At 37.6% G+C, this 27,359-nt stretch overlaps 1 protein-coding gene across 9 annotated transcripts in view; it reads right to left on the reverse strand.

Moving 5' to 3' along the window:
* The window catches only part of Cacna2d1 (calcium voltage-gated channel auxiliary subunit alpha2delta 1), a 427,964-nt gene that overhangs the window by 7,549 nt on the left and 393,056 nt on the right, over positions 1 to 27,359 (reverse strand). For 5 of the 9 annotated variants that reach the window (XM_063285608.1, XM_063285605.1, XM_063285604.1 and 2 more), the window contains 16 exon segments: positions 26,185 to 26,205; positions 25,452 to 25,512; positions 20,756 to 20,853; positions 18,215 to 18,302; positions 17,024 to 17,086; positions 16,269 to 16,372; positions 15,190 to 15,276; positions 13,922 to 13,989; positions 13,471 to 13,509; positions 12,539 to 12,610; positions 11,327 to 11,479; positions 11,173 to 11,225; positions 8,947 to 9,002; positions 8,270 to 8,399; positions 6,230 to 6,339; positions 5,763 to 5,845 (listed from right to left, as the gene is read on the reverse strand). In XM_063285608.1, the coding sequence (XP_063141678.1) occupies positions 5,763 to 5,845; positions 6,230 to 6,339; positions 8,270 to 8,399; positions 8,947 to 9,002; positions 11,173 to 11,225; positions 11,327 to 11,479; positions 12,539 to 12,610; positions 13,471 to 13,509; positions 13,922 to 13,989; positions 15,190 to 15,276; positions 16,269 to 16,372; positions 17,024 to 17,086; positions 18,215 to 18,302; positions 20,756 to 20,853; positions 25,452 to 25,512; positions 26,185 to 26,205 (1,286 nt within the window). 9 annotated transcript variants of the gene reach the window in all.

Below are 27,359 nucleotides of genomic sequence, written 5' to 3' on the forward strand. Positions count from 1 at the left end.
AACATATATTCTTAGGTCAGCTTACTATTAATGTTAATAAAATCCTGGGTGCCATAGTTGTACATATTTATTTTGATATGCAACATGCTTTTGTGAAACTGCCTAATGGTGCACCTCTCTTAAGAGCCTATTAGTAAATACATCACCTAGGATTGCTTTTGTTCTCCCTTTACATTGCTAATTAAAGAAGACATAGTCAAGATATAGTTTACAGTTCACAGTTACATTCATGTGATGTCCTGGAAGGCTTGCTTTATAATACCCTCTCTACAAATGGCTAATGTCTCTTCTGACTGATATGATGAAATAAGTATTTTACTATAAAACTATTGTTTAATTATCTCAGAGCAAAAGTGGCTATTTCCTGTGTTTCCCTCTGCTTCGCCTATCCTTTCATGAGTGTACTCTGTTCTTACTAATATTCTCACACCAGTCTGGAGGTTCCTAATCTATGAATACCAGAGGATCAATCAGAAAGGACAGAACAATGAAGGAGTGTTGCTCTTTCTCCACATCCTCACCAGCATCTGCTGTCACCTGAGTTTTTGATCTTAGCCATTCTGACTGGTATGAGGTGGAATCTCAGGGTTGTTTTGTATGCATTTCCCTGATGGCTAAGGAGGTTGAACATTTCTTTAGGTGCTTTGTGGGCATTTGAAATTCCTCAGTTGAGAATTCTTTGTTTAGCTATGTACCCCATTTTAAATAGGGTTATTTGTTTCTCTGCGGTCTAACATCTTGAGTTCTTTGTACATATTGGATATTAGCCCTCTATCAGACGTAGGATTAGTAAAGCTCTTTTCCCAATCTGTTGGTTGCCCTTTTGTCTCCTCCATTGTTGATGGGATTGTAAGCTGGTACAACCACTGTGGAAATCAGTCTGGTAGTTCTTCAGAGAATAGTACTACCTGAGGACCCAGCTATAACACTCCTGGGCATATACCCAAAAGATGCTCCAACAAAAACGCATGCTCCATTATGTTCATAGCAGCCTTATTTATAATAGTCAGAAGCTGAAAAGAACCCAGATGTCCTTCAACAGAGGAATGGATACAGAGAATGTGGTACATTTACACAATGGAATACTACTCAGCTATTAAAAAACAATGACTTCATGAAGTCCATAGGTAAATGGATGGAACTAGAAAATATCATCCAGAGTGAAGTAACCTAATCACCAACAAACAAACAAACAAACAAAACAAACAAACATAAAACAACATATGCACTCACTGAGAAGTTGATATTAGCTCCAAAGCTCAGAATACCCAAGATACAATTCACAGACAACATGAAGCTCAAGAAGAAGGAAGACCAAAGTGTGGAGGCTTCAGTTCTTAGAATGGGGAACACAATACTCACAGGAGGAAAAATGGAGACGAAGGATGGAGCAGAGACTGAAGAAAAGGCCATCCAGTGATTTTCCTACCTGGGGATCCATCCCATAAATAGTCACCAAACCCAGACACTATTGCTGATGCGAAGAAATGCTTGATGATAGGAGCCGGATATAGTTTTCTCCAGAGCCTGACAAATACAGAGGCAGATGCTCACAGCCAACCATTGCATTGGACTGAGAATGGTGTCCCCAGGAGGAGTTAAGGGAAGGATTGAAGGAGCTGAAGGGGTTTGCAACCCCATGGAAAGAACAACAATGTCAACAAACCAGACCCCCCAAGAGATCCCAGAGACTAAACTACCAATGTAAGAGTACACATGGAGAGACCCATGGCTCCAGTTGCAAATGTAGCATAGGATGGCCTTGTTGGGCAACAATTGGAGGAGAGGTCCTTGGTCCTGGGAAGACTTGATGCCCCAGTGTAGGGGAATGCCAGGGCAGGGAGGAGGGAGGGAGTGGGTGGGTTGGTGAGGGAGCAGCCTCATAGAAGCAGGGGCAGAAGGGATGGGATAGCGGATTTCTGGAGGGGAAATGGGGGATAACATTTGAAGTGTAAATTTTTAAAAATCCAATAAAAAAAAAAGAAAAAAGAGAGAAAGGATAGAAGAAATGCTGCTGTAGCAATATCGTGACAAAGATTCCAGAGCATCAGAAACAAAACAGCGTTGACAACAAATGGAACATGGACCACAGATGCACCCTGCAGCTGCTATTCAGCACCTTGCTTTCTTAATTCAGACTCTTCCCCAAAGATTAAAGATTAATGGCCATTTTTGCCAAGATACAAATAATAGTACATAGACTGGGCTCAGAATATGGGAACTTTTATACTAAAATATTAGAGTACGCACACATGTATTTGGGGAATAAATTCTAAGCTTCTAATTAAGTTAGATTTGCTTTAATAAAAAGATAAACAAGAAGAAAAACATCAGAATGGTTGTCTCAGAAATCCCTATGAAACTGAAATGGTCCACTAATTTTATGTATTTTAAGTAATTAAATCAAGATCACCAGTTCTAGTAATTGTGCACTGAAAAAAAGGGAAGAATGATGACTGTCTTTCCCACTTTTATCTAAATTAGTTTCATGATTATTCTAATGCCTATCTATTTATCTATCTATCTACCTATCCATCTATCTATCCATCTATCTATCTACCTACCTACCTGTATGTCTATCTATTGTCTGTCTTATGTAGCATGTGACAGTAACATTAAATGTGACAAGGAGGAGAGCAGAGCAACTTGTGTCTTCCTCTATCAGCATCTGCTTATTTCCTTGAGACAGTGACTCTTTCTGAATTAGAAAATTATAGTATTGGCAGGATTGGATGTCCAGTGAGTCTTGGATCTGCCTATCTATACTCTCAAATGTTGTCATTCCAGGCACCAGGCACCAGAAACTATGTCTAGGCTTTTATGGGGGTATAGACAATTCAAATTCATCTCCTCAGATTTAAACCCATGATCTACCTCCTCTACTCCTGATTGCAGTTTTAGAACAATGTTTTGTTTTTAATTCACATATCTATTTACATAATATATTACTGTGGAAATTATGTTATTATTTCTGAGGCTGATACCGCTGTATTTTAAGCAAAACACCTGTGAAAATACACATTAATCACTGATGTTCCAACATGACTTTAAAATACCAATTACAAGAAGACAGTGGCCTGGTTTTTTGAATATTCATTGTGGTATGTAAGCAAGCAAATAAAAAAACAGAAAAATTAGGGAATTGGATAGTAGTACAGTGAAAGTAATAAATAAATTGGAATACTAATATTTTGATTATAATCATCTTTGTAAATAAAGTTAATTTTAGAAGCAAAGATATTGCATATACAGTATATATGCATATATAAGCATATATATGTAAATGTGTATATATGTATGTATACATATATACATTTGATCAAACTGAATATATGTATATTATGAGTATAACAGAATAGGTCAAAATATAGCTAAATTTTAGAAAAATTAATCATCATCAAATACTATACATTAGTTTTAATGCTCTATTTTGTCTAAGATTAAAAATTAAGACACTTGAGGGACGTGACAACAACCTAATATGTGATACAATTAGAAATGGTATAGGAGAAAGTAGAACAAAATAGTTGGATAATAACTCACTGAGCCTATTTTAGCATGAATAAGGCCTGCATGGCTCTGCACCAGTTGTGGTTCTAAGGCTGAAAGAAGTGGACACATGTAGGGAGCTGTTCTCATGCTTTGAATGGGAATCTGCCTGTGTGAGAATACTGAAGGTCCTGTTCCCCAGTTGGTTCTTGATAGAACAATAAACATGCTAGTGGATAACGGTTGGGAGGAATAGGCAAGACTTGTTGTTTTCCTGGAGGCAGGTTAGGAGACACAAGAGAGAGGAAAGGATTTGCCATGCTTCAGAGGGAGCCAGGCAGAAAGGCCATTGGTCACTTCCCCGACTGGGCCTGAGATAGCAGGCAGAAGATTATAAATGAAGCTGAAGTTAAGGGCAGATTTAGAGTGCTGAGATGGGAGTGAAAAGTAAGGCATGATAGCCGTGGAAGGCTTAGAAGAGCCCAGCCATGGAGCTAAAGCATATCATATATAAGTTAATGTGTGTGTGTTTCATCCACGGATTCAAGGAAACCTGGATGGGGTTGGTTATTTGGCCCACCAGGAGCTTAATGCAGGGTAGTAGGTAGTAGGAACTACATGCCACAATACAGGCCCATATCCCTACCCCAGAAATTACCTCCCGTTGGTAACCACTTGGGAATGAAAAATTAGTTTGCTCCAAGGAAGTCTCCTAGGGAAAACAAACCACTCTTAGGTGCAGGCTCTATGCCCAGCTTTAGGTGGTCAACACAGAACGAGCTTAAGGGCATCTTTGGATGTTCTTTGTCTTGTAATATTGTATCAGGGCTTAAAGCAATTTTATAATCTTACAGGTTCTTTGCATATCTATTATGACTAGTGGTGTTCTGTTTTTATGGGGTCCCTTGTGTTTGTGTGTGAAAGTGTGTCTGTGTCTGCATACACTCTGTGCCTTCTCTTTAGCTCTTGTTTGTGTTGGCTGTTCTGTTCTCCACCAGTTTGCTTGCTTTGGCTTTATCTCATTGCATTTTATTATTACCCCTTAGATTCTATTTGTCTAATGAGAGGCAGATAGGGTGTGTATCTAGTTGGGATGGGAGGGAAGGGGGAACTGGGAGTATTAAGGGTAATGGGGGAAGGGAAAACAGTAACCAAGAATATAGTATGGAAAATATATTTCCAATAAAATTAAAAAAAGGAATGTGCTCTGATTTTGTGAAATGCTGTTGGTAGGTTGTTAGAATGTGTTGTAGTAACCATCACTGACTAATGTTTTAGGGAGCTGGCATACCATCCTCATGTGTGCTATGACTTTGGTCTGCTAGCATCCCGTGTTGGGATTTCATACAGACAGTCTGATAATATGGTGGGGCTGTAATATATCATGGGTTCTCTGAAAGAAATAGTCTAACCCATTTGCTTTGAAATGACTCTCAGTCACTTTTTCCTAGATGCTTTCCTTAACAATTAGCAAGTACCTTTAATATGAATATGGTTTAGGATCGTAGTTTGAGTGGAGTGAGATTTGTCACAGAGGTTAGTGCAGATCTTTCAGAGGATCTGGGTTAATTTCCCAGTCCTCCTGGGATGGCTCACAACCAGATTTAACTCTAGTTCCAAGGGATATGTGCCCTTAGTAGCCTCCTTGGGTATTAGGCACAAATGAGGTGCACAGATTATATGTGCAAACAAAACATCCATACACATAAAATAAATAATTTTTTTAAAAAAGAAAAAACTGATATAGGAGAAAGTAGAACAAAATAATTGGATAATAACGACTTATAACGCATTTTTTTTTGGTTCTTTTTTTCGGAGCTGGGGACCGAACCCAGGGCCTTGCGCTTCCTAGGCAGGCACTCTACCACTGAGCTAAATCCCCAACCCCCTTATAACGCATTTTTAATACTAAATATATACTAATTATAATACAAATAACATAGTTCAGGATTGGAATGTAAATTAAGGTAGGCAACAGATTTCCAGTGATTAAAAGTTTCCACAGGTTATTATTCATTATTATGCCTTAAATATAATTGTATACACTATTAAAAAGTTTATTGTAAAATGAAAGGAAAGACAGAAGAAGCAACTCCTAACTTTATGCTAACCACAAAATCTACTGAAATGGAAAAGGTTTGTTTGCTAGCAAGTACATCATGTAAATGAGGTAAACTATGGTAATGACACATTAAAAATGAAAACATATCTCCTAGGCTCTTTGTGGAAGAGGACAATTAATTATAAGATTTTATTGTAATAAAAGCCCTTACCAGCACATTGTTATCAAAGCAGACATCAGGTCCTTTTCGGTATCTGGGCTGCTTAACCATGTCGCAAGGATCTGGACCATCAGCTGAAGAGGCTTGTCAAGGAACGGAATATAATTTTTCCCCCACATGGTTCAAAAGTGCAGTGATATATATATATATATATATATATATATATATATATATATATATACATATATATATATATATATTTCTGAAATCAATCAAAATCCACCTATGCCAGTGCTCTCAGCCAACAGAACCATTTCAAGTATGAGGAACTGAGAGAGTAATAAATGTCTGAATTAAATTTTCCCATAGTTCCTGAACCATGTGGTTGGTTTTGACCTTTAAGCCAAAGTCTCAGTACTGCACTATTTTTCTCTATATGAGCATGAACAGGATGGCAGACTTCAGTGTTGACTGCTTTAAGGTGGTCTGTTCCAAACACCTCCCATGTCAAAGGATACAAGTCTGTTCTGCTTGCATGAGCAGCCGCGTGTCACACGGACATGTTCCCTTGCTCTCCACCATTATGAACACTAGGTTGGTGTTCATAAGCTTCTCAACATGAAAGATCCTGCAAACACACGTTAGAGAAGCTCATTAAGGGAACACTGTCTTTTTGGGAAACAGAACAGAAATCATTCAAACATCCTTAGTTACTGCAAAGAAAGATAAAACAATTTATTGAAAAATGAATCACCATCCAGGAAAAATACACACACACACACACACACACACACACACACACACGCACGCACGCACACACACACACACGCACACACACGCACACACACGCACCCACGCACATGCACACACACTAAAATGAGTGTAACTAGAAGATCACCATGTTTTTACTTATTGACACAAACACGTTTCCCATCTCAAAAATATTTTACAAAACCAAGGTTATATAAAAATATCTTTTATATACTGAAATATTTAAAGTTGTTAGTCTTAATTATAAAATAGTGTTATTTAGTTATGGTCCAAATGCCTGAGTGTTTGGATTTCAATTTTCAGGAAATGGTGACATTTACTACTGGCAATATACCAGCAACCCTTTATTTTGCAGATACCCAAAGTAGAAAAAAAGGACAAAGTATATTATCAAACTATGCCCAGAATAAAGGGCAGATCAGTGCTCCTAAAAGGCTTACTCTGAGGGAATAAATGTTTTCTGTTTATCCAATATGGTAAAAAAATTTTTCTTTCAAATGTGATATAGAACTAATTAAAATGTAAACAGGTGCCTACAGTTGGCGATGGACTTTGCAGAGCTCAGATGTGCTGCTTTAAGCACCACGCCCAGTGTTAGTTGAATTGTTCCATTTTCCTTTGAAAACAAAATGAAAATATAAATATAGGACCTGATCTTTTTCACCTTTTCAGGGGAGTTTTACTGGCTTTTCCTTTTGAAACGGGGAAACAACACAGGGTAACTCTAGTGACGTTGTGCTTTTAAGTCATCTGTGAGATGAATCTCTGCCCTCCCTGTTCTGCACACACACGTTGCCTTTACTGGACAATTGGTGCAACATCATGGTGCTGCGGGAGTGCTCCGGAAGCAGGTGTATGGTGTTGTACCATTTTCTAAACTTGAAAGCCCTATAGACTCATTTTTAAATAAAGTGAGCTTTATCCATAGCTCGTGTGTAACTTCTCCCTTTATGTACCTCTCCAAAAACTCCGCCTCCCTGAAAACACAGTTTACAGAATCAAGTCACAAACACACTGACCATACCTATTGGTTATGCCCATAAAGTAAGAAGAAAATTGTTTTTGTGATTGTTACACACTAACTTTTTCAACTCCCAGCACCTGTCCTGGCACTTCCAGAATCTCGGCTTACCTCACCTCCTCCTGTTTCTTTTCTGTTAACATTCTTCTGGAAAAACTTGTCATCATCTCTGTAAGAACTCTATGTATTTTGTTTTTTTCCTTTTTCTTTTTTTTTTTATTTTGGAGCTGGGGACTGAACCCAGGGCCTTGCGCTTCCTAGGCAAGTGCTCTACCGCTGAGCTAAATCCCCAACCTCTGAACTCTATGTATTTTGTAAACTGAGGCTCAGGGACCCCAAAACCTCGATTAACAGTTTCCTCAGACCTTTCAAAAGCTCCATCTTCCCGTTCTTTTCTCTCCCACCATAGCCAAGGGCATTTCCTCTGTCTTCCAACACATTTTAAAGATGTCTTATGTTTGCTAGCATTAACCACAACCCTCAGAGAAATGCTTTTCAGAGACTTCAATTTCAAATCAAAAGTAACATTTAGTTCTTCATGTCAAACAAGGGTAAATGTATAAACAATGATGCCTCTAACTTCTGACAACCTTCTTAATGATCACACATGAAAAAAGAAAGTCTTATGTGATTGAAGTTATTATCATAAGTAAAATCTGTATTATAAAAGTTTTAATATTGATCTTATTTATAAGAATGCATTCAAATCAGGCCTGAATGCTGTCCTTAGTAAACAAGAACTACTTGACACGAAGGCACAAATTACCTGGAACAGTTTCCACAGTCCAGTAAACCACTGAATGATTTAGTATCGTTCTTGAAGAAGTACTGAGTTTGTTCTGTGATACAGCTCTGCTTAGACAGGGAAGCTGTGAAGTCATCCTCTTCCATTTCAACTGTGGGAGCCAAAACAAAGACCATCACCACCAGGAGACACCAAGCTTCCTCGAGTCACTGCTCATAAGGACCAAGTTAATGCACAAAGACTTTTTATGGTAGGTTGGTTTACCGTTGAGTAACTGCCTGGCTGTCATTAAAAGGTGCCTGCCCTGCAACTATTCTAAATAATAAATTAATATTTAATCTACAAAATTCATGTCAATGTGAACTATGAAACTTGTAAATCATAGGAAAATAAAAGTTTCGGAGTATCAAAACTATCAGTTTGATGATCCCTTTCTTTCGCTCGGCCATATGCACTTGTGTGTACACACACACACACACACACACACACACACATACACACACACACACACATACACACACATACACACACATACACACATACATACACACATACACACACACATACACACACACACATACACACACATACACATACACACACAAACACCCTATAACTCTATGTCTTTGCTGCATTGACTTGGCATCAAAAGAAAAATGGACTTCTGTGCCAATGACCTCATCTTCTCTTTGACATACCTGCCTCAAGGAGCCGTGGAAATGTCAAACTCAAGAGTAGCTGCTGGAGAATAGACCTGAAATTTTGAATGAAGAATTGAGAAACAGCTAGACACTCTCCTTTACAATATTTTATAAGAAAATACTGAGCAGTTTTGAATGCACAAATAGACACACGTCTCATTTTATCATTTTTCAGAAAAAAATATAGTTTAATAGAAACTTTAAGACATTTTGCATATTTCTTGAATTGTTAAAAATGTCACACCTTTGATTCCCATCAGTGAAAGATCAAGGATTCACGAGGTCAAGATTTTGGGACCAAAAGAGAGATGAACAAGAGTGAAGAAGCTTGGTGATTAATATAAAGTGCAAAAATGTTGACTCTATGGGGAAGAATGTTTGGTCCATGAACTTTTATAGCCTTAATTTTCTTTTTATTTCAGTTATTGAAACTCTATAACACAATAAAGACATATAAACAAAAACTACTATCTGAACTTCAGGCTTGAGCTTCGTCTGTAATGTGGCATACCTAAAGTTATATAGGGAACTACAACATATTTTAGTTTTACAATAAATGGTAATTGTGCCAAGTTTAATTCATAGTATCCTGGAACTGAATTTAGTTTAGTGGCAATAACAGAGAGGTTTGGCCAGAAAATAGAACAAAGGCAAGTATTCCAGGATTATTATAATATAAGGAATATTTAGTTATACCAACATACAAATAGCACTATCATATTGTCAAGTAGCGGTTTTCAAAAAAATGGGATTTTTAAAAATTGAAATATTTTTATCATTTTAGTAAAAATGATATAAACTTGATTTTATCACCCAAATGCTAAATACTCAAAGGAATAAGGCTGAAGCAGTTCAGTGCATGAGGTATAAACCCAGAAAGATGGGGTACACAGGAAGCAAGCAGAAGGAGAAGAAAGGAGAAGGAATCGTGCACATAGGAGGAGGCTGAGTGACTTGGATGATCGGAATGTGATTCCCACACTCTTGCAGTGTTTCAGCAGGTTACACATTTGAACTTCAGGGGTGGAAGGGAGTGGGGGATGATGGGCATGGAGAGCGCCATCACAGGACAAACAGAAGTCACTTCAATATGAGGTTGCGACCCTTTGCCAAGATTGTGTTAATGGGAAAAGGTAGAAAATTTAGTTTCCATGATTTGAATTGGATGAATATGGATCTTATTTGTGTGTTAAAGATAATTATCATGTTTTATACATAGATACTCTTAGAATTTAAGGATTAATTTATAATATTCAAAGACACAAATTGAGAGTTCTAGCTGGGTCACAAAATCTAGAAAAAACCCATGACCAGAGAGGATATAAACCGCAGGGTAAGCTTATTGTTGTGTAGCTTAATTCATATGATGGCAAGCTCTTGTGTTTAGACTCACAGACAACTGTTGTTCTCAACCTCAATCAGAGATGTGCCTCATCTTTACCATGAATTACAGCGATTGCCAAGACTCTTGGCTCCTCAAGGTCCTGCACAGGCTATTGACATAACCCTCTCTTGAGTTCAGGGAATATCATGGAAGAGGGGACTTAAAGAATCTAACAGCTGGAAACCAAAAAGAAGTCCTACATTGTGCTCTCTCTTTGGTTCGCATAGCTTTGACGAACACACACTCACAGTAGCTGTGGTGCCTACACAAGGCCTACAAAAGACTGGACCTGCTGGAAATCTGTCAGGGTTAAAGGAAGGATCTTGGGCTCTCACCCATGCATACTAAAGTATTGGTTGCAGATGGATTACGGGAGAAGGAGTGTCATTACCTTCAGATGTGTACCCATTGACAAGCTCGTCAGGGGCTACTGGATAGTTCCATACCCATGAGCACTCATATGGCCTTTGTGAACTCAGTGTACCACAAACAAAATGATGGTAAGATGGCTAAGTGATTTGTAGGGAAGGAGACAGACTCATTGGAAGGGAAATAAAAAAGGGTAGAATCAAAATGGATTCCATACATATAAGAAATCATCAGGAACAAACGTAACTTAAAATGTCTCTGAAGAGGGTGAAATTTTCTCGAACTTATCAGTATTTTCATATTAAAAAGTGGAAAAATATGTTTAAGGTAATCATTTAGAAATAACTGATATTTCTAACATGTTTATAGGAAAGGAAGGAATAATACCCATAACACAACTCACTTGTCAAAGAATATTTATTTTACTGACATTTTTCTTTCCTTTGTAAGAAAACAAACTCTTGACTTACCAGGCGGCAGCAGTGGCCCACCAGCCAATCTGGAGTATGTCTGTAATCGATGGCTATGAGATATAAAATAAATATATTGAGATTTATTATATTTGTGTACACTGGTATAAGTGTCCTCTTGAAAGGAACTGGCTCAACTGCGGGTTTTACTGACCACATAGGCTGAGCGATGTCCTGCTCCTTGCTTTGGTGCTGCCCCTGGATCACACACAGACTGATAGTCATATGATTTATTGAATGCATAAAGTGATATATTAACCAGGTGTCTCATCATGCTCGGGTCAATCTCTCCAAAAAAACGTCCAATCTGGAAAAGAAAGAGATGTCCGATAGTTTCAATTTTAAAACAACCTCAATACCTGAACTATACAGAGGGGGAAAAATTAACCTACTATAAGAAACTAAAATGGAAAGCCAGTTTGTACATTTAAGCAAATGACAACCTGCCTTTGCCGATGTTCAAGAATTAAGATTAAATTAGAGACTCTCCTTAATCTGAAGCTCTACTGGAGAATTAAGTTTGTGGGAGAAATGGACACCTAAGCCACTGCTAAGCACAAGAAGGTCACAGTTAGATGTCCTTTGGTGAAAAGAATGGGGTTAAAAGCAGGAAAGGAAGGAAACAGTTTCAGTACCTTGGGCAAAATTTGCCAAGAGAGAACAATAGTTAATATGCCAGCAATAGACAAAGGGTACACTTTGGTTCTCTTAGCACACAAGACAAAGTAATTGAGATGGTAGATACTTTAACTGACTTGACTTATAGTAATAACCATATATAAAAACATCTTATACCTTATAGCTTTCAATGGTAAACAGGACTAAAAAAAAAAAAGCCAAATACCTTCAGTATTTGTAAACTCACACCAGTGGGCTGTGCCCTGAACTGGGAGCCTCAAAGAAAGGAATATTCATAAACCCCTACCTTTGGCAGAGAAGCTATGCTTAGTCAGACAAAGGGCTCATGCTGGGAGCTCTTTGTATAAACAGAAAACCTAGAAATAGAGATCCAGAATCCATAGCTTTTTATGACCAATTTTCAAATTTTAGTCTAGAAACTGGATCTGGACATATGACAACTTTAGACATTACCAACTGATTGTATTGTTTTTTAACAATTTTCTGAATTGTTTAACAAATTTCTGAATTGTTAAAAGAATGAAGGCAAGTTCATTTCGTGTTAAAATCCTTAACTATCTGCTCTAATGGTAGCTTCTGTTATCTGAAAGTCAAGTCAGTTACCAAAGGAAAGCAAGATTGACATCTACTTTGTGATGAAAATGAAACCAGTCATCAGTTTCTAAAAACCCTAAGGGGTTTTCTGATTTGCATTGTGGAAAGCCACTTTGGAAACTGAACTTCATACCTGATTAGTGTAATCATCATGATTGGCCATCAGAAGAAATCCACCATCATCTAGAATGACACAGTCCATTACCTATGAGAAGGAAGCAACAGGTGTTTAGGAAGGTCAGCACGCTGCTCCATCATTTTCCCAGAGGACATAGATAATTTGAAAGTATATCAGACATAGAGGCGAACGCTAGCAGCAAACCATTAAACTGAGAATGGGACCCCCGTTGCAGAAATTAGAGAAAGGATTGAAAGAACTGAAGGGACTTGCAACACCATAAGAACAACAATGCCAACCAACCAGAGCTCCCAGAGACTAAACCACTAACCAAAAACCACACATGGACTGACCCAGGGCTCCAGCTCCGTATGTAGCAGAGGATGGCCTTGTTGGGGTACCAATGGAAGGAGAAGCCATTGGTCCTGCCAAGGCTGCCTCCCCCAGTGTAGGGGAATGTTGGGGTGGGGGAGAGGGGAGGTGTATGGGGAGGGGAACACCCATATAGAAGAAGGGGAGGGAGATGGGATGGGGGAATAACATTTAAATGTAAATAAAAAATATCCAATAAAAGGAAAAAATAAAAAGAAAGTATATTTTCAGTATTTAGTTCATTTCCCTAATGCAGACTACTATCAAGACCAATAGGATGCATGGTCAAAAACTTCCTCAAGAACAAATAAAGTTGAAGATGTTCAGAAGGCTCCGCCTTACAAACATGACCAGACTATGGTTCGCATAGACACGGTTCTTCTCCTTCCCTTAGGATATAAATATTTTCTGAAGAAGCATTGATAGTATCCATATAAATTGGTTTTCTATAGAACTTACTATCATTAGATAAAAACAAATTCCCTGAATCTCTTTAATCATTGACATGTCTGCTATTGAGCAACCAAGAGAAAGAAGTACACTGTAGTTAAATATATTTTAAAAAGTTTTCTTACATCACTGTTTCTTTTGCAGTCACAAACTGGACCAGCACACTAAAAATAAATAAATAAATAAATAAATAAATGAATGAATGAATAAAATCATTTTGCATTTTAAAACAAGTTGAATCTAATAGCTATGTTCTTATAATGCAACAGCCAGGAATAATTTTAGCTAGTCTAAATAAGATCACATAATCATAGTTTATAAGAAAATATTAGTGCTTCCATTTTAAAACCAGAAGATATGTATCAATATGTGCCTGTATGAACATTTCAAGTTGTCAAGCTAAAACAGTTTTCATGTCATTGCCTAGGAAAAAGCAAACATTGCAAATAGGAATTGTTACTTTTATTTAAGTGTAGTGGCACTGGAAACTTACTTTGCTCCTACTCAAGGATCATACTTACTTATGTGAACATTGAGACTATTAATCATATTTTAACAACTTTGAAAAAATCTTACCGGATCCCTGATTGAAGTTTTGGTAAAATTTTCTATCCAGGAGTTTACGTCAATTTTAATTCCCACAACTGAAAGGATAATGTAAATTAATTTGAAGTCATAATTGCTATTAACAGCATCTTTCCAATGTAACAGTTTACACAATTTATAAACTAGCCAATAAATTTGCATTCAGTATACGGTTTTGTACAGAGGCTTAGTTTTCAGGGACATTAAGCAATAGTGCTTGTAGTCTTTAAGCTAAGACAAAGAAGTGGTTCTCTACACATGGGCATCGACACCTTGGCAAACCTCTATCTCTAAAAAATTTACATTACAGTTCATAACAGTAGCAAAACTACAGCTATGAAGTAGCGATGCATGTAATTTTATGGTTGGTTTCAGCACAACGTGAGGACCTGTATTAAGGGGTTGCAGTCTTAGGAAAATCACTGACATAAACTGGATTTTACATTCCAAGAAAAAAACTTAAAATAATCACCACCTGGTTGTCTAATTAATTAATTAATAGTATTGCTTAAAAATAATGAGTGCTGATCTTCAAAGTATGAGATCATTTGAGCAGTACATATAAAAGGTTTCTTTCACCCTACCAGTTCAAGCATCAGACTCTTAAGACACATTTGTGCAAAGAGCGGGCAGATCAGTGTATGAGGTGTTGGGAGAGAGGGGAAGTGTGAGCAGCTGACAGAATAAAGTAGTAGTAACTTAGCAACCGAGGGGAAGGTGGCTGAGCTAGTAAATGACAGTGATTCCTAGAAGTTGAACCATGGTCAGAGTAGCATTGTTCCTAGGAGCAGACAATCAATTCCCTCTCTTCCATCTGGTCTCTCTAAACATAACAGCAAACAACACTGAGTGGTATGATGAAGATCTACACTGTGCTAGACTTTATTTTATTGTATCCATTCATTACAGCTCATTTCCAGTTCTCATTTGCACTGGGTCTATGTTTTTGTTTGCTTGGTTGATTTAATTTTTTTCTAAATACTTGAACATTTTACATAGATCCAGCCCTGATTCTTTTCAGCAGCTACAGAGTAGTCTAGTATGCAGATATGTCAAAATAATTTCATGTTTAAATGATTATAAATGTATATAGCATTGGCACAAACATTTCATGTGTTTGAGAATCAGAGAGAGGATGGTTGGATCCACCCCAAATTTAAAATTTTGATCTTCCCAAATAAATGACTCCAGTCATCTTATGATGAAATGTACTGTCCCGTTTAACCTTGCACACATGTACCCATGATGTAGGTGCTTACCTGCAGGCTTAAGAAGTTTTCCTTGGATGTACAGTTCTACAGCTTTGCTTACCATAATTCCAGATTCATAGGCACCAGGTCCACTTTCTAAGAGAAAAGGAAACAGGCTAATCTAGACGAGCCCTGAGTCCGAGTCTTTGAGTGAAGCATTCCTCTTTTAAAGAGGTTTCAGCTCTATCTTTTCTTCCTGAATATACCAAGAACATTTGAATAGTCATGGATTGACTCTATTTATTTACTGACAGGAATAATTCAACTTGATTTTATCTACTTCCATACTATGATGGGCATGTGTCCGATCACGTTTGTGTAATATTTTCAAACTGTTGGGGAGGCTGTTGAAGGGAAATGGAAGAAATGATCACAGGGTCACAAAAGAGGCTTTGCCTTACATGAGATACGTGTCTGGTTGGGGATTTAGCTCAGTGGTAGAGCGCTTGCCTAGGAAGCGCAAGGCCCTGGGTTCGGTCCCCAGCTCCGAAAAAAAAAAAAAAAAAAAGAACCCAAAAAAAAAAAAAGAAAAAAGAAGGAGATACGTGTCCGGGGACATAACTGAGACCTTGAGAATTTCAGTTCCCTCATTTTTAAAATGGGAATAATAAAATAACTATGTATACAGATGGTGAATGGTTGAACTAGAAATCCCCCTCGGGGGGGAGGGAGCCATATAAATTATTTAAAAGACAGGCTATTAATTTTTATAGATAGCAAATTACACAATTTACACAGATAAGATGCAATTCATCACGATACACCAACCGGTTTCGTTCATTAGCCATGTTTGAAGGTACTAGTTGAAAAACATGGGATTAGCCCCATATGTTTCTACTTACCGTGCATGCCTGCTAGAGATTCTAGCTCTGAATTGCTAGATGACCTTTTGCTGTGCATGAATTCTATTTCTTTAACTGAATGGGTGTTTCTTTTCATTTTTTTCCAGTCTCTTTTACATATTATATACTTAATAATGACTATTCTAGGTAGTTCACAAAATATATTGATTTGCAGGGTGAGCAATTAGGAAGAATAATTTAAAACATAAGAGGAACTGAGAAGGCTGAATTCCAAAGAACACTCACTGTTGAAGTAGGGCGCAGTGAAAACGTAGTTATCGTTATCTAGGCTCCGTTTGTAGAAGCTGTCCTCATACGTCTCTGGGTTCTCTTGCCAGTTTTCTCCAGCCCTAGGGAGGAAATGACTTTCATCATTTATATTCCTTAAGGTGCATGATAACCTGAACTCCCTTTGTGGAAATACAGCTCTACAGACAGGTCTCCTATTCAGGTATATCTAAGGAAGTCAGGCACGGATAGTGTAACTGATGCTCATTACTAAGCAATACATCAGCATAAGAAGAATAGGAAGAAGCTGACTCCCACTCATGAAAGTGGATGAGCCAGTTAATTAATATTAACGGGCTTCGGTACCTACTCAGCCCAGTGCAAGAATTGTTCCTAACATAGGGACAGATACGAGGCAGGGAAGAACAACGTAAGCAGGGGTACACTACACTGATGCTGCTCAAGGTCGTCATAATGCTCATCTCACCAGTTGGACTCTATCTAGGAAGTGGAACATCTCTCTCAAGCTCTCTTAGATTTTGTAATGGATATATACAAAGATGACAAGCAACTGCCATTGAACCATCCTATAATAATATTGCTCAGGCAAGTGGAAAAATTTTATTAATATAAACATTTTAAACAATACTGCAATTCAATATACTAACAGCGATCGGTTTTCGCAAAGAGTAGCTTCCTTACATGGCAACGTCCAGAGCCTTGGCACAGGCTGTTGTGAAGAACTTATTTTTACAGATGTTATGTGAACTTACTCTTTGGGGTAAACTCTTGTAATTCCACCATCAGTCACCACAAAGCGTGCCTTCACTCCTTTGCTGGAAGTGGAAGATAAAAGGAGGACATTTGAAAAAAAAAAAAAAGCTGTAAGAGCTAAGCTATGTGTCAGTAATACAAATTTACATATTGACACACAAAAACGTAGGTTAGTAGCCTATGAAATTACACTCCCACTGTTAACATACTTAAGAGTTATTTTAGAAGAAAGAAGGATGGGGTTGTCTCTTGAAGACTGACTAGTAGTCAGTAGGGAATACAGAGGACATCAGTGTATAGAGAAAAGCAAGTATGAGGGAAAGTGAGTAAAGGCATCTGGCGTTCCCCTGTGAGAACTGGATGAGAAAAAGGGAAAGATATTACAGGAAGTCCAGCCTCCAGTACAAGGTTCTTAAATGGTCCACCGGTGTGTGGTTTTGTAGTTAGTTCATGCTTGACACTGTCCCCTCGCCCACCTCTCTGAGACAGGATTTGGTTTGTACACAACACTTAAACATGTTCATCCTCTGCTTCTCTTCCTAAGTGCTGGGATTAGAGACATGGACCAGCAACTTTGTCTTCAAGCTCCATGTTTATCTTCACTACAAGTACACTTTAGAAACAGGCCTGGGGCAGGGATGCCTTGTAGGGGCGACAAACTTAGAGCTGGGAACAGGACTGGGAATCTCTAATGGCACAAAGCTTGGTTTTGTAATTTCTGAAGAAAGGGTATTTTAGGGCCTTGATAATGAAGAAGAGGCAGAGACATGAGGAGGAGGACTATCTGGCATCCATTGATCGACTAGAAATGAATGGAGAAGAGATTATGAATGAGAACCACCTTGAGGAACTCTGCCCTTCTTGCGTAAGCGTACGGCATGTGTGAGAAAGCTGAGTAAACGGTCAGTAGGATGCACATCTTGCCACGGACACGCACATACACAAACACGTCTATTCTATAAGCGTTATCCATGTTAACATGTAACACTCATAAATGGCCAATGTCAGTACGGAGCTACATTTGCAACTGAAAATGCAGCCAATCAACAATGGCAAAATGATTTCCTGAGAAACCATTTCTGAAGCTAAATAACTAACAATTTCTGAGGGCCATTATCCAAAAGTTTCCCAGGCAGATATGAAACTGAAATGCAAAATATACATGTTTATTAACTACAACAAATACTTACATATTTTTCTGTTTACTCCAATAATTTTGGACAAGTTCATTTGTAAAACCCGCATCCAGCAAGATTCTATTAATCAAATCTGTATTACCTAACACAGAAAAAAATGATTCCTTTAATTAAACTCACGTAGATTTTTAATTCCAATTAGTAATGAAACAAATATACTTACTATTTTCAAAGCTAGTCATAGATATTCAAGAATATTTCATATGAATTTGGTATATTTAAATCATTGATCTTGTCTTACGTATTGGAGCCATGAACTAATCAGTATTGCAAAAGTTGGCTACTTCTAAGAGAAAATGAGTTATCAAAAGACATCTGACTTCTAGACAGGACATGGAAGCTGTACCTATGAAAACTGACCAATAGTTTTGTCTAACCAAGACTTGCACAGTGATAGTAACAGTTGCTATGCTACGTGGAGAGGGGAAACTTTACATGGCCCCACTCTTGATGATAAATAGTGACTGCTGAGACAGAGACAATCAGTCGCCTCCAGGGACAAAGCCCTGATAGGATACCTGATTCCTTGTCATCAGCCCATATTCATGTGAACAAATATATATGCACACACATATTTATATACAAATTTGGATATTTAAGATGTATGTATATATGTAATATATCTTAAATATATATATATATATAAACATATTTTTGAATATGTTGGCACTTAAATTGAAAATAAGAGAGCATGAACTTGATGGGGAGTAGGGAAGCACTGAACAAAGGAAAGGGAGGGAAGAAAAGGATGTGAATTCAGTGCCCATGGATGAAACTCTGAAGAAAATCTTAAATAAAAGTAAATAAATAGATGAAAATGCAGAAAGATGTCTGCAGTATGATATTTTAGGAAACAAAAAAATGATTTATATTTTATGTGTTTGGTTTTATAGCTTAATATGTGGTTCCATATATATATGTGTATACATATATGTATACACATATATACATACATATTACATAGACATAAAACATGTTTATATTTATATAAGTATATATGTGTACACATATATGTACATATGTGTATATGTGTATATGTGATATATTTATACTCTCATATAGGTAGGATTATTAAAAGAAATTTTCAAGTAAAAACATAAGACAGAAAAGTCCCTACCTACTTTCACCTTTTTAAAATAAAAAGGTCCTTTATTTCTTCCACATTCCACAGTGGAACATAATATTATCAGACCATAAACTCGACTTCTTGACAATTCCTATAAATGTCCATTTTTTGTGTTTGTTTTAGAGCAAGGGAAAGGATAGAATTTTCCTACACCCACACCATTCTAAAACCGGATTTTGAATGCAGTGATACCAGTTCAGGGGCATCAGCTTCTAGCTGCCATTTCTGGAATAACTAAAGAGCTTACTAGTCCACAGAGGGAATAGAAAATGAGGATCCAAGATCACAGAGCATATCTTATTCATTTGCCTCTCATAGTTTGTCTGCTCTTAGTGTGTGAAATTCCAAGACAACCTAAAGGTACTTTCTTCTCACATTCAGGATAAAAATCCATGTAATTCAAATAAGGAATGTACAGTCTTCACTAATATCTGACTTATGTGAGAGGCTGAGGCGAGATGGAATAATTCCGCTGGTTTTGCAACATAAATTTGAGTTGGAGAAACAGCTTTAGAAAGGTGGCCTTTTGGTTTTGATAACTGATAGTAGTGCTTTGTTTAGCCTTTTCTAATAGGAGCAATTGCTTTTTAAGAAGAGAAAAGAAAGGAAAAAGGGAGAAAGAGTATGTCTCATCCATTTCTTCGTTTTTCAAATTCTATTTACTGGGCTAAACTGTGGTGCACACTTGCTTTTCCTCCCTCATTTATCACTTGAATTATATCTGGATGCTGAACTCTTAAAGCAATTTCTGGATGAATAATTTTTTACTATTAAAAGCTTAGAACCTCAGTATCTATGCAAAATCTTAAAGAAGTAATGGTGTAGATTTATTGGAGAGACAATTATTATAATTAAAATTAATTTTTAAAATTGTCTTCATCCCCCAGATTTGTCTCACAAGGTATAAAACTATGGAATTATATTTTTTAAACAAAGTTGTTTGTTATCCAACTAAGTCATAAAGAAAGAAAACTAATAGGTGATTACTATTGATAGTCTATCCGCATGAGAACATAAATTTGAAGACATAACACATTCAAAGAATATATCTTCTTTTTCTCTACATAGAAAGTACATTCACTGTAATGAAACTCTCCATTAAATAGTCAAACCACATTTTCTAAATATGAGAGGACCTAGGGTGAGCATGCCATTTAAGTACTTTCAAGGATGATACTGTTTTAATATAAAAAGTTAAGGACCAATTTGTTGTATATTACCCTTAAACATTCATGCAGTACAAAAAACAAAGCAAAACAAAAAAAAAAAAAAAACCAAAAAAACAAAACCCAAAAGAAATGGCCCACTAATAAGCTGATATGATTACCCTGAGACTTGATCAGATGAAGCAAACTGATCACTTTGGACGCAAGTACTGAGTCAAGTACCATATATACATATATACTTACAGGAAGGGTTGTTTGGAGTTTTCCTATCAATAAATTCATTGAAATTTAAAAGAAATTCAGTGTTATTATCTGAAGGTTTCAGGTCATTGCAGTATTCCCTGAAAAACAAGATTTGAATATTTAAGGTATTAAAATCAAAACCTTACAACTTTTCAGTTTGCTGAAACATCCTTAATTGGGTGTATGGCTTTGCAAATGATTGGCCTTATTACCCCCATTTTCTTATCTCTTACACAGTCCACTGCTAGTAAATGCTGAGACTACAAACAGTATGTAGTCACTACCCCGTCTTCGGAGAGTGGGCGCTCGGTACAGATGTACTTACTAAAATAGCATGGTAAATGTGGCTTTCATGATCTCATTTGATAATTAAGTCACATTTATAATATTTCTTCTTTAGAATATTAACATACTTTTGCATAACAATCTGTATTTTATTATTAAAACAACATGCAAATGTTTTACATATTTACAAATATCTTAAATTATTGACTTATTTGGGGGGATATTAAGAAAATATGTCCTCGGAATGGGTTGTCAGAAAAGAGCTCTGACTTCCCTCCAAGATGGATTACGGTGTGACAGTCTAAGCAAAACAACACGGCTTCCTTCTTTGGGTTACTCCTGGGTGTGGTGTTTTATCTTAGCAGCAGAAGACACATTAGCATCTTAAGTATTTGATGTGATAAATCATTGTAAGTAAAACATGACCCACCCCCACCCCTCCAACCTCCCCCCCCACCCCAATCCCCCACTCTCCACCCTTGCTTTCCAGAACCTACACAGTAATTCCAGGTATGATTGTGAGGACAAGGAGAGGAGACAAGTGGATCCTTGGGGCTTTCTGGCCAGGGAGCCTGGCCCGATTGACTGAACTCTAAACCAATGTGCTAATGTGAGTCTCTGTCTTAAAAAATGATTTTAAAGCAATAACATTGACCAAGGTTCACCTCGGGTCTGCATATCCACTCTACACGTACACACACTGACACAGGTAAACATGGATATATGCACAATCATAGTTACTACTGATAGCCATGTGGTTTTAAAAATGATACACGTACATTCTTAGATTCTCCACTTACTAAGTATTTACTCAGATCTACAGTATACAGGACAAGGGATTCAATACCGAATGTTGAATGGTAATTCAAGTGGACTCATAGTAGCTGAAGTGAACTGAAATAAATAAAAAAGTGCCTAAATCTTTGGTCAGGGAAACAAAGGGCCACATGAAACAATCAGCAGGTCACAGAACAGAGTGCTGGTTGGAGCTTCCCAAGCTGACACTGGGATTTAGGAGTTTGGGTACACAATAAAAATGCAAAAGAGAGCAGGTAGGAGAAAGCAGACAATGAAAGAACAACAAAACCAAAAGCCCAGTAGTTTTAGAAATAGACTAAATACATCTGGAATTTGAAACAGACATGGATGCGGAAACCTTTTAACATAAGACAAGACAGCAAGTGATTCAGGCTCTGTGGCCTCTGATGTTTGTGCTTGGGCTAGGCAATTCAAATCTACTGCTGTTGTGCCCAGCAGAACTTTAATGGTAAACTTGACACAGACTAGAGTCAATTGAACAAGGAATCATAGTTGATGGTTTTTGCACAGGTCAGTTTGGCCAGTGAGCATGTCTGTGAATTTATGTTTTGACTGTTAACTGATGCAGGAACCTTCACCCCACTGTCGGTGGGGCCATTCCCTTTGTAAATCATCTTATCCCATACAAAAAAGGTAGATAAGCACATCATTGTGAGCTGACCCAAAAAGCAGTGTCCTCTCACAGTTTCTGTTTCAAGTTCCAGCTTAAATTCCTGCCCATTTTCCCCCCTACAGTAGACTATAACTCGAGATTGTAATCTAAATAAACCCACTCTTCTTCCAAGTTGCTTTTGGTTAGAGTTCTTTAGGACACCAAAAGTAATCAAAGTAGAATGACAGTGAGGCTGCCAGAAACAGTACTTTAATAAACAGGCAGCCGGTCTGCAAGCTCCTAGTTTATGGCAAAAGGAACCACAAGAGAACCCTGAACCCTGGTGACAGAACACTTGAAAGCTGTGGAGTACTGCCCAGATAATCACCATAACAATGCAGAGCCACTGGTTAGTAATTAGCAGTTGAGAATGATGCCCTCACAGTTTAAACACTCTCTCCAGTCACAGGATTGGAAAGCAGGAACAATCAGAGGAAATGTGAGATTCATTCAGATGCTGCTCTATGCACAAAAAGGCCTTGGCCTGCACTAGTGCAAAAGAGCTAGAGAGTGACCGAAATATACAGAGATCAGAGGATAGAACTGGCAAGGCCCAGGGATCAGTTAGACATCAGCAAGAGGGAGCAGACCAGGACAATTACCATGTCTCAAGATTGTACACTGGAAAAATTATATTTTCTTCACAAAAACAACACAAGGAGAGCTTTCCAAGTGGGACAAATATTTACAAGACTCCGAATTGGAAGCACATTGAAGAAATATTCCTGTTAGGCTTTCCTGACACATGAACGTCTTATATGGAAATACGAGGGTGGACAAAGACTGGCAAGAGATCCGTTCGCTCCTCTCCTGCAGTGTCAACTTGTGCCTGTTCTTTCCAGCAGTTAGGACTGTCACGTTAGATTTGGGAGACATCGCCCCAACTTGTAGGTGAGGAATTAATGCATGGCTTGTGGCTTAAAGATGGACTCACATTAGAAAGAGCCTAGTTAAGTAAACACAGTTCTCAGCACCTTCACTGGGAGACATAGAACTGAGGTTCATGGGAGAAAATTGCAGCTGCAGCTGCAGCTAGATATGGCTAAGAAAATTAGAACAGTGGACCATCAGGAGAGATGGTGGAGATGAGCAACTCTGCCCACAGGACAAATGAAGAAGAGACTCTCTCTAAAAGCTGAGGATCAGCTTTGTTAACTGTGATTTTTTGAAAATATTACAAATAATACCAACTTTTAAATAGTAGCAGATTTTAGTAATTTTCATTTGCAGAAATAAAAGGTTACCTATGAAAAACCTAAGGAACCCTTTTTAGGTACTGTGAAAATTTTCTGCAAGTGTGCAACGGAGAAAATAATAACGGAATCTTCTAACTTTTTTAATATACTTTAGCCTAGGTGAAAAGCAAATTGAATTGATGAGTAAGATGTGTTCAAAATGAATTGTTGGATGAGGTTTGGCATCACTAAGCGTACATGGAATCTCAGAGTTGCAAGAGGAAGAGAGGAAGACCCAAGGAGCTTCCTTATCTAAGCTAGCAGAGTTTTCAAGCCTCACAGTCAGTGAGAGACCCTGTCCCTGGGAACAAGGAGGAAAGCAATAGTGAAAGATCTCTGGTCTCCATGGATGCACAGCTTACACACCCACATACACACACACACAAAAGTGACACACAGATTATGCAGTGCAATGTTATTACATACAACACACACACACATGCACCATGAGGCAATACATGTTTCCTCCTCTCCAGCTGCATAAAAAACAAAATGAAAACAAACCAAGAGGGAAAACATGACTTTGAACCCTTACTGTCAAAAAGTTGCAAGAGGACAAAATGGAGGTGAATCCTCTGTTTTGAGAAAAGGCCTAACTTTGACAGTGAACAGGACACCCAACTCCAAAGAGGTCCGACCTACTTTGTTAATGGCCTCAATACATCAGACTTGCTCCAAGCGCTATCCACTCTGAGTTGTTCCAAGTATTTCCTGAAATTAACCAGTTTACCAAGGCTCTGGACCATCAGCTGCCCAGATGCTTAAAGGTTGCTCTTAAGTAAGGTTGTACAGGCAAGACACCAAGTGGCCAAAGAGAAAGATCTACACTGAGAAGAAAGCTGCTGGCAAAAGGAATGTCTCTACTAAGAGACCACCTGTACTTAGATCAGGGGTCAAAACTATCAAACAAGCAAGCTGAGCTGGCAATGGTTGCTCTGCCCACTGCGTTGCAAGATGGGATCTTCTACTGCATCATCATTGCCTCACATAGGTGAACTCAGAAGACTAAAGTGCCCTGGACAAGTAAGCTAGTGGAAGGAAGCAGGACCAGTCACACTGACAGATACAACCGTCTACCAGAGATAATGCCCTGCACTCAAAATCAATGGTGTGCATTAGCAACCTCAAAAAGGCAAAAGGCAAAAACTTTAGATTGCCTGTAACATGCACACTGCTAAGTTGTCAATATGTCAATATAACAAAAATCTGTTCTTCAATAAAAAATGTCTACCATCCCAAAGTCTGTGTCAAGTATATAAAAATATCCTTATGAGCTTAAAATATTCCATATCTAAGTGTAAGGGGTTTCTCCATATGTACATATGCATCTGCATATATGCTCACACAATAATTTTATATATGGAGTACTACAACAGCTATAGAACTTCCAGTAGACAATTCTCTATTATTGGACGTATTTGTTCATTCCAGCAGACCAAAGCCTCTCTTTCCCATCTGCCACTATGTATCCGAGTTCTCACACTGCTCCACTTATAGCAATTGCTTTACAAGTATTTAAACAAAATAGCAGGCATTTCAATGCATAACTAGGATATTGGAAACTTATAAGTCATTGTCCTTTGGTTCCATGGTTTAACCCAGAATGAAGCTAGAGTAATCTTGAGCCCAATTTAGGATTTTTTTTTTAAAGGACGAAGCCAACAACGTGAGTTATTACAAAGAAAATCCAAACAGCACAACTAACCTTGGTGCTATGAAAGTGTAGCCAGATTCTTCAAAATTGTCTGGCTTCAGGGTTTCTGAATCTGAAAATATAAGGATATAAGATTAGATAAACAATATAGAGTGTATGCTTCAAGTGTCTATGCCAACATAAGAACAAAAAGAGTACCTACTTAGAAAAATTTAAACAAACTATGTACATCTCAAAGTTAAAAAGAAAATTAACTGACAAGATTCTTAATGTTTTCCAACATAACAAGTTCATAATATGGGTACATTTCACGAGACAGTTACAGCAGTAATTCTACATAAAATTCTACTTATACTTTTCCATTTACTAATTCTAATACATTTAAATATCTTAAACTCTTAAAGTATTAATCATAGGCTACAGCAAGTTTTCTGATTAAAATATCAATGCAGAATTTTATCAACATTTTGATAAAATGCTTTGAATGAACTCATTCATGCATTTAGTTAAGTAATAAGAATCTTCAGTATGAATTAGTAGGTGGAAAGATGTAAAAACAAACATGATATTAAGTCTAAAAAAAAATTAAAACCAACTTGAGTGTGACAGGTTGCGTGAGCAAACACAGGCACACCTGCCCTGTTCTGCTGCCAACTTTCAGGAAGTCGTGAAGGAAATTCTAGCAACTCAGAAGCACAGAGGATAATATCCAGTAGGAATGGAAATATTAGTGAAAATGCTGTGTACTAAACAGAAAGAAATTGAGCAACAAGAAAATACTTGCCCTTCATTTTCCCCTTTTTTGCTGTAAATCCATCAGAAAGAGAAAGCAGGGAAACAAAAAAAAAAGAGGGTAAAGTAAAGGGGGTCACAAACAATATTTTATTCAATGACTGTGAATAAAAATATTGTGCATAGATCAAAGGTCCATTTATGTACAGCTGTAGTTTGGGGGGAAAAAACCTGTATTTTTGAAGGCTGGAAGGTATGCCCTGTCAACTTTATTATTTTTCCCCTCTCTGTACTGTGGTTATTTCAAGGGTCTGTTTTGGCAGAATGGTTGATGCAGGTGCACTCCCAAAGATGCCAGCTCTGAACAGAAGCACTTACCAATCAGCAAAGACTCACTGGTCATCCCCTCTACCACAGAAAGACTAGCTCATGCAAAATCGCTGCTTGTTAAAAGACCATCATACCTATTACGTGAGAGTGCAAATATATATTTTAATCATCTGCAATAGAGAAGTGTCTACCGTTGCTGTAAACAGCAAAAGAATAGGCAGGAAAGTGATGGAAACTAGTAAAAGATATATATGTGTTTCTGTCCTGGATCCTAACAGAAAAAAAAATTTAGGTTGCTAGTACACATTCAGTGGTACACAAAGGCTATGATGGTCATTTTGGTTCACTAAATCTAGCCATCAAAAACAAAATAAAACTGAACGATGACTTGAAATAGGCACTGAGGTTAATCACTCCACATTCCGCAGGATGCTTAAAGGTGAGTTCATTTGAGTTACTGAGACATTTAATTTGGATCATAAAAACAAAGCTAATTGCCAAGCACAACATTATTCTGGCCAAATGCAAAAAAAAAAAAAAAAGAAAGAAAGAAGAAAAAGAAGTAAGTAAATAAATGAAAAGGTAAGGTAAGAAAAGGAGAAGCATTGCTAGCACAGCACCAGGAGCAGAGACTATGTTGGTATTTGCATGTGAAACATTTCACACCAGCTCACAGACCCTTAAAACGACAGGCACAGAGGAGACAGCACTGCAATGATTCTCTGAGCACATAGCAAGGCAGGGAAGGGTGATCGGACTGCCAGTGAGACTGGAGTACCTGCTCATATTCTATCCGTGTAGAATATTTCTTGTTCCTTGCATGTTTGGAATGGGTTAGAATCATTGCTGTTGATTTGGTAATAATACCTACTAAAATGTATGAGGCTTGGGTATTCC

The sequence above is a fragment of the Rattus norvegicus genome, chromosome 4, assembly GCF_036323735.1.
Source record: "Rattus norvegicus strain BN/NHsdMcwi chromosome 4, GRCr8, whole genome shotgun sequence".
Lineage (NCBI taxonomy): Eukaryota > Metazoa > Chordata > Mammalia > Rodentia > Muridae > Rattus > Rattus norvegicus.